This window comes from Myotis davidii, unplaced genomic scaffold (genome assembly GCF_000327345.1).
Source record: "Myotis davidii unplaced genomic scaffold, ASM32734v1 scaffold18, whole genome shotgun sequence".
Classification (NCBI taxonomy): Eukaryota; Metazoa; Chordata; class Mammalia; order Chiroptera; family Vespertilionidae; genus Myotis; species Myotis davidii.
Window position 1 is genome coordinate 1516537 of NW_006292696.1, and position 11092 is coordinate 1527628.

Here is an 11092-nt window from a genome sequence, read left to right on the forward strand (position 1 = left end):
AGCGCCAGGCTCTGCCTGCAGAGGGGCAGGTGCCTGCTGAGGTGGGCTCCAGGGGGAGATGGGCTCCAGAGGCAGGTGGGTGGTGGGATTGGGACCAGAGGCACGGGCACCAGGAGAGAAATAGGCCTCCGAGTCTGGGACAGGAAGTGTCCCACCCTCCATGGGCCTCAGCAGGGCTCCCAGTCCATGGAGGTTGGAGAAATAATTCCAAGTACTGAGTGCCAGGCCGGGTGGGAGGAAGATGAGGAGGACAGGAGAGATGCCCCCTCACGTGGGCCTGCGGCTCTGGGGCAGCTGAATGAGCACAGGCCCTGCTTCCCACCCCATGTCCGGGGGCTGGTCACCAGGGAGCTGACAAGTGGCCCCTCAGTGCCAAGGTGGACAGTGAGGCCTATGGAGGTCGCTGTACCCAGGCCAGTCACCTCTGGCTGCACCGGCCGGGCCCACGTGCCCAGCCATGGTAATGAACTCTTTCTGGGTGTGCCCGGCGAGCTGGGGCTGGAAAGCACACAGAGCCCCTGGCAGGGACTTCGCCGAGCAGATACTCGCTGACAGTGTTTTGTCAACGCGGAGCCCGGGCCTCACCTACTGAATCCAAGTCCGGGGGTGGAACCGCCCAGGGCAGCTGCAATTTTATAAAGGCTCCCAGGGGATTTGGCAGGGGGCCGGACAGACAACATTTTTACTTCTCATTTCATGTCTATATGGTTTCTTGGAATTATCTATCCTATGAGCATTTTATTGAAAAAACTAGTTTAAAAATACATACAACAAATATCTCCTGGGTTTTGGAACCGCTGGATAGAAGAGGCTGCCCCAGTGAAGGGGAAGCCATAGCTCCATGGGGGTTGGACAGACACCCCAGGTGGGCACAGTCCCCTGCGGGGAGCTGCCAAGGAGAAGCTTAGCGTGCATTGCCAAATAGTCTCAAACCATTGCCCGCCCCCGGCACCTTGAGTAGCAAACACAGAAACCAGCAAAAAGGAGCCCTGCTCTCCTCCCACTAGGGAGAAAGCATTGGCAGCTGGCAGGCTCCTTTGGAAAGGTTCCCCCAAGAACATCCCCACTCCCACCCTCCATGCTCCCCCAGGCCTGGGCCACCTTCCTCCCAGGAGGTCAAAGGTTCAACAAATCAAAAGAAGGGGCATGACGGTTACTGCCTGGCACAGCCCATTGCATGCACTGCCCAGGAATGCTTAGTCACCTTCCAAAAAGAGGCAATTTCTCTCCATTCTCCTCCATACACGTGTGTGTGTGTGTGTGTGTGTGTGTGTGTGTGTGTGTGTGTGTTGAACCCACTCAAGACCCCCAGCATCCAGGAAGGACCTTGGTTCCTGATCCTCCCTTGTTTCAAGGCAACGTCAGCCTCTCACCCCAAGTCATAACTCTGGTCCTGCCTCCACTATTTTTCAGGGGTTGGGACAGCTCCCTTGATTGTCAGAGACACAAAACACAGAGGGCACCAGGCTGCCACTAGTCACCCAGCAACAGCCAGGCCAGTTCCACCATCTGGACAGGAGCTAGCGCTCTGGCTGGCCCTCCTGCCTGTCCAGACCCCTCCCCCCTGGCTCTGGCTACAGACCTTTCATCGGACAGATCTCTCCCTTCTTTCCACATGGGCTTTCATGCTGACCATGTGCCACCGGGGGCCCTGGGCTTCCAAAGAATGCCGCCCACCCCACCCCCAGCCTCTTCTCCCTGCAGGACACTGGTTTGCCTATAGGAGAGCTTGGTAACTAGGAGAAAGTGCTGGGCTCCCAACCACACTGAGTCGGAGAGATGAAAAGCAGCAACACGAGGTCTAACACGGGGCCTGCTGGAAGGCCTGCGGGGGACTGCGGGAACATCCTGATCCCGCCTCCGTGAACCCCACACCTGCCGGGCCCTGCCCAGACACAGCTGCCGCCTGTGCCAGGCAAACACCTGGACTCTGCCAGCCCTAACACAGCACACGGTGTCTCCCCACCACACAAACCGTGGCTGCACAGCCCACACCTGCACTGTGCCACCCGCCAGAATTCCCTCCACCACCCAGTGATCCCTCCCAGGTATGTTCAGACCAGGGATGGAATCTTTGAAGGGAACCCTCACCAACACCCTGACCGTGGCCACCACCATGACTGCCCTAGTCACCTGCTACAGTGAAGAAGCAAGACTTCTAGGCAGGCTCCCCAAGTTTTACCGTCCACGTGAATCGCCCGGATGTGCCGTTAAAATGCAGGCTCTGATTGCTTAAGTCTGGAATCAAGAATTTGCATTTTAACAATCTCCTAGTGCTGCTGCTGCTGGTGGTCTAGGATCGCTTCCAAATTAGAATTACCTGGGGATCTTTCCCAGGTCACACATCTCAAGCTAATTAAATCACGACCCCCCCCCCTCCCCCGGGAGTGCCCAGTCATCAGGAGTGCTTGAAACTCTCCAGGAGATTCCATGGCGAGCACAGGTTTGGAAGCCACTGTCCCAGGGAGCATCAGGGACCGGAGATCAGACTGGTGTGGTTGACGCCCAGCACCTGGCGTTTGATGGACACTAGCGGAGCACCTTGGCTGTACAGGGCGCTGTCCTAGGTACTGAGCATGTCACAGTGAAAGAGACCCGTCCTCACCCTCTTAGAACTTAGAGTCAGGAGGAAAGATGGATGTTAAACAAGGAACCAAGACAGTAATGGATTAAGTCCAGGTGTGTTGGGGGGATGGGGTGAAGCCACAGGAAAGTAAACAGTAATGAGAGATATAAAATGGGGGAGATGCCCTCAGATTTGGGGGTCAGGGAAGTCTCTCAAAGTATGTGACCTGAAGCCAGCCTTATAAGGAGCCAGGTAAGGGCATCCGGGCAGAGGAAACAGCGGGTGCAGAGGTCTGGAGGTGAGAATGGAGGCGAGAGGCAGAAAAGAAGGGAAAGAAAGTCCCACTTGGCATCTTCGCCTTCACCTGGATGTTCAGGCAGAGAGCTTGGCCTATCGGAAAGGCTGCGGCCTCCAGCCTAGACCCCATAAGGGTGGACAATGGAGGGGTCTGTTTTCATAGCACCCACCAGAAGAGCTCTCATCCCTGCCCGCAGCATTGGGGACAGACTGCGGTCCTGGGGACAGACTGCGAGCCCAGAAGCCCGCCACGGGGTAGAGGGAGGGGTGAAGGGAAGGGGACCCCCCCCACACCCAAGGTGGGAAGGCGTGGATCTCCCACCTACCTCTGGCCGAGAGTTTCTTGGTGTTGATGATCTTGGCAGCATACTCCTGGCCAGCCAGCACCTTCACACACCTGCGCACCACCGAGAAGGCTCCCCTAGGAGGACAGAGAAGCCAAAGGGGGTGAGGGAAGGCCCAGGAGATGCTGGTGTTGATGCAGCTTCACTGTGGTGGGCAGGGAGCCCTCCTTCGGGACTGCTCGAGCTCAGAGGGAATGCTGTGGCCGCTCCAGGGACAGAGACCCAGGAGAACCACGGCTGATGAGCCTTCCAGAGGCCTAGTAAGTTAGACTCACCAAATTATAAGACATTAGAATCTCGTAGTGTTAGAATCACAGAATCTAGGTCCCTGAAAGTGTTTAGTGTGTTTTTTTTTCTTTGAATAGGTAACACATCGACATGCTTCAAAGCTCAAAAAATACAAAAGTGTGGACAGTGAAAAGACTCCCTCTCACCCCGGACCCAACTCCGAGGTCTCCGCCCCAGAGACGGCCAGTGTTACCAGAGCATCTTTCCAGACACTCTCCCCCACGCAAATGCTACTGGGTCTCACAAGCTGATCTGCTTCCTCCATTTTCCATTAGATATTTAGGTGAGCCTCCTTCCATTACACAAAGAGCTCCTCACGAGATTGTATTTAATCATATGGCTGTAGTTTACCCAGCCAATCTCTGCTGACGGGCCATCAGGTTAGCTCCAACCTGTAGCGATTACAAACACCGCTGCAACCACTAACCTTCCACGTGTGTGTTATAATTACTTTTCCCATGTGTGCAAGTGTTTGTGGTTAAATTTCTAGAACCTGTGTTGTTTGGTCAAAGGGTGGATGTTGTTTGGTAATTCTGATAGATAATGAGGGATTTTTCCGTCTTAGAGATTGTACCGACTTACGGTGAGAGGCTCCTCCACTCTTGCCCACGTGGTGTGCTATCAAACTTTCTTATCTTTGTTCGCGAGACCGGTGACAAACGGCAACTCAGTGTAGATCTGATTGGTAATTCTCTTACTAAGAGTAAGGCTGGGCATCTTTTTCTATGTTTTAGGAGGACCCTGGGGTTTTATCTTCTAAGTATTGGTGGTTAGAAGAGAATTTGAAGTATTTATGTGAAATGTCTCCATGTTTAAATACTGGCACCTTATTCTTTTTAAGTGTAAACATAGTCTCTGGCCAAACAAAACTAGTTGGAGGCTAGAGCTGGCACCTCGGTGCCGTGTTGCACCCTCCACCACAAAGGTCATCTGGTCCAACCCCTTCCCATCACAGAGGCGGCGGCTGGGGGGCTAGAACAGACCATGGTCACCAGCATTACCACCCTGAACACAGGCTGACTAACAGCAAGAAGCAAGTCTGCGTGGCATGCGTCCCCATTTTTAAGGTTCATACAAAGGACCCGGGTGTCTTGCTAAAATGCAGATTCTGATGCCTTCAGTCTGGAGTGGGACTCAGAGCTTCAGCTTCCGTGTAGCTCAGTGTAGATTGCACGAGGTCACACAGCGAGTGCCAGGCAGGGCCGCGTCAAGAACTCAGCTATTTGCGTTCCCAGGTTTTTGGCTTTTCCTCCACCACTGAGCCTGCCGCTTCCTGGCCTGCACGTCCAGGCTCCTGCCGTGGGCGCACCCCGTCATATCCTCCAAATGTGGATCCCCCTCCTAAGCATACGAGCAGGTCCCAGCCACCAAGATGAGACTGGTGGGGACAGAGAAGGACGCTGGCAGGCACCGAGGAAGCCAGCAGGCCGGCACAGATACCCTCTCTGCACAGACCCTGGGCATCGTGTCACCAGCTTTGTGTCTGGGCAGCATGAGGGAGCCTGCAGGGAGTGGTGGGACGCTGTGGAGAAAGATGAGAAGAGCTGGGAGGGAGCTGGAGACTAGGGCGCAGGACCTGGGAGGAAGCTGGAGAAAGCCAGAACTCACGGGCAGATGGAGAGTCTCGCACAGCAACAGGCCCTCCCCGGGGTGTGCAGCCCCCGCCTGTCCTGCACCCAGAGTAAAACAGCAGGACCCGGTCACCGTCCCTGGGAAGCCTCCCATGACGGAGCCTCTGGTTTGCTCTCCCAGATACCGAGACCCCCTCCCCCCCACACACACACACTCCCCCACTAGCTCAGGTGTGAGGCTGCTGGTCAGGTTGTCTTCCCCAACTGACAGTGAGCTCCCGCGGGCCAGGGCCTGAATGAGCTTTTCCACACCCCCGTGCCCAGGTACCCAGTGGCTGCTACCCATAGATGTCACTTGCGGGAACAGGAGGTAGATTTGAGCAACAATGAGACGGACTGGAATGAGCTAGGGAGAGGATTCTCAGTCACGGGTGTCAGGACTAGGAACAGGCGCCTGAGGAACATAGGGCCCAACGTGCCTCTCAAAGGTACCCATGCTCCCCAGGCAGGGGTTGGACTCATAGACCTTCAGGTCCCTGCTCGGGTCCCCGGCTCAGCCGCCATTTTCAAAGGCCCCAGGACAGAGACTGGTGCAAGTGGCCACTTCTGGGAAAGGTTCCGAGATCTCCAGGGGGAGACAGGGCCGCGAAGGAGGAGGCGCTAAGCTCCCAAGCAGGGCCGGGTTCAGTGCTGCTCACCAGCACCCAGGCCCTGCATGGTCCGAGCGGGAGTTCAGTTCCTATGGGAGGGAGGGAGGGAATTTCCCCACCAGAGAAATAAAGCCCCATTCTAGATAAAGACCTGAAATCAGTGGTCCTCCAACTGGCTGCTTTCAGAACCCCTTGGGGGTGTTTTAAAAATGTGTATTCTTCTAAGGCCCCGTTCAGACCTCTGAGTGGGGCCCAGGGAATCTGTATTTTATTCTAACATGTTGTCCCAGCCAGCTTGGCACTGTCTTGCCCACCTTCTGGGGAAGTCCCGCCTGATGCCCGCCCCGTCCTAGAAACCAGCATTGGTGGGCGTCACAGGGGGCTCTGAGCACAGAGGCCCCAAAGAACCTGCGTCCAGAGTGGGACGGCTCAGGGGCTGGGACCAGGGAGAGGAGGGGCAGGGGAAATCTGTAGGAAGAATGAGAGCGGGGGCAGCGAGCCTGCTGCCCTAACCTCCTCCTCTTTCATCTACCGCATCAGAAGGGCATGCTTCTGCATTCTGGTCCAGCCTGAGCGAGTGGCCACAGCGCAGCTGCCTTGGCAAACAGAAGAGCCAGCCCACTCCTCCCCCGGCCCGAGCTGAGCAGGTGGCCAGCAAGTGGGTGGGCAGGAGCTTGGAAACAGGACAGAGACGGAGAGGGGAGGAGGCCCAGGTGGGGAGGGCAGGGTGGAGGAACTGACCAGGGCTCCCAGAGGAAGGGATGAGGCCTGCATGTGAGGGCTCTGTGTGAGTGCAGGGTGTCATGGGAGGGTCCTGGGAGGGCCTGGGAACATGTCCTGGGTGCAAAGGGGTCGAGCAAACGTGTCTGCTCACAGGTGTGTGTCGGCAGCCCTGTCAGTGCCCTGATGTCCGTGATGCCATGTGGCTCTGGGTGGGACAGAGCACAGATGCATCACCCTTGGGTCTGAAGTGTGTATCCACGTTATCAAGAGGGTCACAGAATGTGGGCAGGGAGGGGTGCGCGTGAGACAGAGAGACACTGGGGGTCAGATTCTCAGGCCTCGGTTGTGCTGGGAGGTCTTGGGCAGGGGAATGGCATCAATGGGCCTCAGTGTCTTCATCTGCAGCACGGGGGTGGGGTCTGGAGGAGGCGGACTAGCAGAGGCCTTTCCATCTTTAATATTCCACACCAGCGCCGCCCAGCAGAATGTGCTGTGTGTGACGATGGAATGAGTCTGCGTTGTCCGATGGGCAGTCGCTAGCTTCCTATGACTGTGGCACCTGCCATGGGGCTAGAGGACTGAAGATCTGAGTGTTTCATTCTATCTCACGGAAATAACTGTATGTGGCGAATGATCCCGTGTTGGGTAGTGGAGTTCTATGTGGATGACAGGCTCTTCAGAACCAGAGCAAGCCGAGTTCAAATCCTGCTTCAGCCGCTTACTGGTAAGCGCCTTAACCTCGGTGAGCCCCTTTCTGCCCTGTGAAATTCGCTGAGAGCAGTGCCCACCCTGTGCAGCTTTCTCAATGACTCATGGTAATAAGGTATGCGATAGGTTAGCACAGTCCCTGGAGTACAGTAAATGCTCAGGAAACAACGCCTTTTATAGGCATCATTACCTACGAGGTGCTGCGAACAGCTGGCATCATCAGAAACAAAATGGACCTTGTTTGCCAGGCCCAAGGAATAAGCAAGCTAGGAGAGGAGGTGGGGGCCATGGTGAGGAGGGGCTGCTCCCCCAAACACAGCAGCCTGCCCCAGGGGGTGTGCGGGCATGAATGTGCGCGGGAAGGAGGCCGGGCCGGGCTGTCCAACCTTTCCCACTGACAGATGGAGAGGGCGTGCGGTGAGAGTGGGTCCAGCATAGCCGAGAATGTGGGGACGTGCTAATGGGCTGTGAAAAGCAAGAATCACACTGGGAAATTGCTTTCTGGCTGCCTGGCAGGCATGTGTCCTGGGACTAGCTGGCTGCCGGCCCACAGGGGCTCATCACCCTCTCCGGCCTGAAACACCCTGAAATGCTCACATGGCAGTTAGGTGCAGCGCCAGGAGCATTGCATGGGGAGTGGAAAGACCTGGGTCCTCACCCAGCTCGGTTACCAGCTCGCTCATCCTTCTGGGCCTCAGTTTCCCTGTTTGAAAGATGGAGACGAGGAGCCCCAGCCCCACTTCCTTCTGAGCCATTTGTGGGAGCCTCTAATCCGTAGGGACGAGGAGAGATGCCTGCTACCCAGGACTGGTCACTGCCAACACCCTCTAGAGCAGCGGTTCTCAACCTGTGGGTCGCGACCCCTTTGGGGATCGAACGACCCTTTCACAGGGGTCGCCTAAGACCATCGGAAAACACATATATAATTACATATTGCCACAACATGAGGAACTGTATTAAAGGGTCGCGGCATCAGGAAGGTTGAGAACCACTGCTCTAGAGGAACCCCCCGACCTTCCCCCGAGTACTCAGAGCCTGCAGGTCTCAGCAGACAGGGACACTGTTAATGAGCCTGTGGAGACCGTACAGTCACCAACCCCTCCCTCCACTCTGTACTCCTTGGAGGTCTGGTTGCCAGGGGTCCTGACAATCTTCAGGGTCTTCACTTCACTGGCTACCTCCTCCAACACACCCAGGTCTCCCTCATTCTGGAAAAATAAACAAGCACCCTGCCCCCAATATTTAAAAATAAATAAATTTAAAACGAAGAACCTTTCTCTCGACTCAGCAGCCTGGGCCACTTCCTTCCTCCCTTCCTTGCTGCCAAACTTCCAGAACAAGTGTCCGACATCCGCCGCCTCCTCTTCCCACCTCCCACACTCCGTGAACCCACCACAATCTGGCTCCCACCCCCGGGCTCCCTGGGAGAAAAGCTGTGCCAGGCCCGCCCCCCCAGGACCCGCCCCCCCAGCCTCAGCGCCACTGCTGCTGATCGGCCTTGCCTGCCCGTATCAGGTGGTTGGCCCCATTGACCACCCAGCTTCGAGCCCCCCTCTACTTTTGGTTTCTGGGTCACGGCATCTCCCTGGCACCACCCCCCCAACCCCCCGCTGACATTGTGTTCACTTCATCCTCTTCCTCCCAACATCGCTGTTCCCCGTTCTCCATCATTCTCTTACCATTTCCCCTTCATCCCATCTACCCAGGCCATTAGCTGGGATCTCTGGGGAGGCTCTGGCATTCATGAACACACGTGCAATTTTAATAAAATTATCCTGTGTCTGTGCATTGTTCCGAGCAGAGGATGCATATTTTTTGTCAGCTTCACAAAGGATTCTGTGAGCCCCCCTCGACCCCCAAAAATGGTGGAAGCCATTGGCCATCAACCAAGATGGAAAGTTGCTTCTAGCTAGCCCCCCTCTCTCCAGAATTCGAGTCCCAGATTCCTCGCTACTCCATCTTGTCTGGATGTTAGTGACAGGCACCGGACAATCGAAGTCCAGTCTTCTCCCCAAAGGCCTCCCCACTGCCAGTGAAGACACCTAAGCATTCTCCCTCTCTGAGATGAGGGTGGTTTCAGAAGTGCCTGGTCAAATGCAGACAGACCTGCTATCTGTGGGAGGATTCGCATCCAAAACCTCTTGGTGGCAGCAACTCATAGCCCAAGTCAGCGGATCTGATCACTCAGCACAGAGCACGGCCTGGGCATGTGGAACTCAGATCAGACAGGGTTAGAATGTCTGGGGAAAGGGACAGAGCTGGGGTAGGCCATGGGAGCAGCTCCTCAGGGGGCCAGTGTGCGCCACATGTGGCTGCATCAGAAGCTTGTATGCCTTGTAATATCTTACCATAGAGGTCTACCATCTCCCCATTCCACAGATGGAGAAACTGAGGCCAAGACCTTGAACCCAGTATTCCTGCTTCATCTTCCAGTGCTCTTTCTAATACCCATACTCTCAGATCAGAAGGGCCCCTCCCTTGGGGGTCCACAGGTAGGCTTTAGAGTAGGGGGACCTGTGGGAAGTAATATACAACATTCTGTGTGAGTCACAGTGAGGTGCATTTTTCTGGGGAGAGTGGCCGTGGCTCATAGGAGATTCTGTGAGGACTCCTAGATTCCCAAAACAATTAAAAAACTGGTGTCAGATTTGTTCGGAAACAAAAGGATTACCCTGTCCCCACAACATCCACCTCTATGTACTTCGAGCAAATCCCTTCACCTTTGTGGGCCTCAGTTTACTCATCTGTGAAATCACCTGTTGATCAGTCATTTTTAAGCCCCCTCTCTTTTTATTTCTTCTTAAGCAACAGTACCCTTTCTTTATAACAAACAAAACATAGCTATGCAAGTCCCCGAATGGCCAACAGAGCAGAGGAAATAGGCGTTGGGGGCTCAGGATCCCCTCTGCTTGGTTTTCTCTCTCTCCTCCCCAGCTCACCACAGCAGCCCTGCCCAGAACTCCACAAATGACAGCATTTTACAGCCAGAAAATCCTAGGCCCTGTTACAGAAACCGCGCATCCCTCCTCCCAGCCCGGCTGCAGCCGCCCACTCTCAGACGCCAGAAGATGCCGCAGGGACATTGTGTGTTGGAGCTGTCCCGCACCCCCGGGCCTGCCCCACGCCAACCCAGCAGAAGTCTTGTGGGGGACACAGAAGGCCTGGGGACCGGAAGATTCTGTTTGCTGCAGGGAACATTGAACCAACAGAAGTTCCCTGTTTGGGCTGTGCCTGGGTTTTCTTGAATGGGTTACCAAAGGGAACTGAAAAATTATTCACAGAACTTGGAGACAGGGCCAGAGCCGGCAAAGCAGGGGTGCTGAGGGACTGTTTCCTCTCCAGCCTCAGATAGCCTCCTGGCCGGCTCCGTCCACCTGCACACCCCCAAGGCTCCCAGAGGCTCAGCGAGGTGCCCCAAGGACCAAACACCAGACTGGAAAGAGGCGAATAATGTGCCCAAGTCTCCTGTGTTACTGGCTTGTGTGACCTCAGGCAAGCGTCTGGCCCTCTCTGGGCCTCAGTTTTCCATCCGTAAGTCAGGGCGCACTCCTCACTCCACTATTCTGAGTGGGACCGAGGATATTCTGGCCCCTAAACCATCTCCCACGTCACACATGCAGCAAAGCATCTCACTGGGCGAGGGCAGGGAGGTGGGCAGGAGGGGACAGAGGCGCGGGGGTGGGACAGGGCTGTGAGTGTGCATATCCCTGCTGCCAGAGTGCCCGCTGTCTCCTGAGGGCATGTCCATCCAGGGGGCAGAGGAGCAGTTCTAACCATTAGAAGGTTCTGTTTCGTTGAGCCTAAATCCACCTCCCTGATCCTCTACACATTTGGTCCTGCTCTGCCTTCCGGGGCCACACGGAGCAGTCTACTCTCTGCCCTAGGGTCCCCGGACATCCCTGCAGAGATGAGGGAGAGGACACGCCCCACCTCAGGGTCCCTTCT

At 55.8% G+C, this 11092-nt stretch overlaps 1 protein-coding gene across 2 annotated transcripts in view; it reads right to left on the reverse strand.

Annotated features, from left to right (window-relative positions):
- CAMK2A (calcium/calmodulin-dependent protein kinase II alpha) overlaps positions 1-11092 on the reverse strand; it is a 57250-nt gene that overhangs the window by 39866 nt on the left and 6292 nt on the right. For both annotated transcript variants that reach the window (XM_006766241.2, XM_006766242.2), the window contains exon 2: positions 3190-3284. In XM_006766241.2, coding sequence (XP_006766304.1) covers positions 3190-3284 — 95 coding nt within the window. The remainder of the gene's footprint in view (positions 1-3189; positions 3285-11092) is intronic.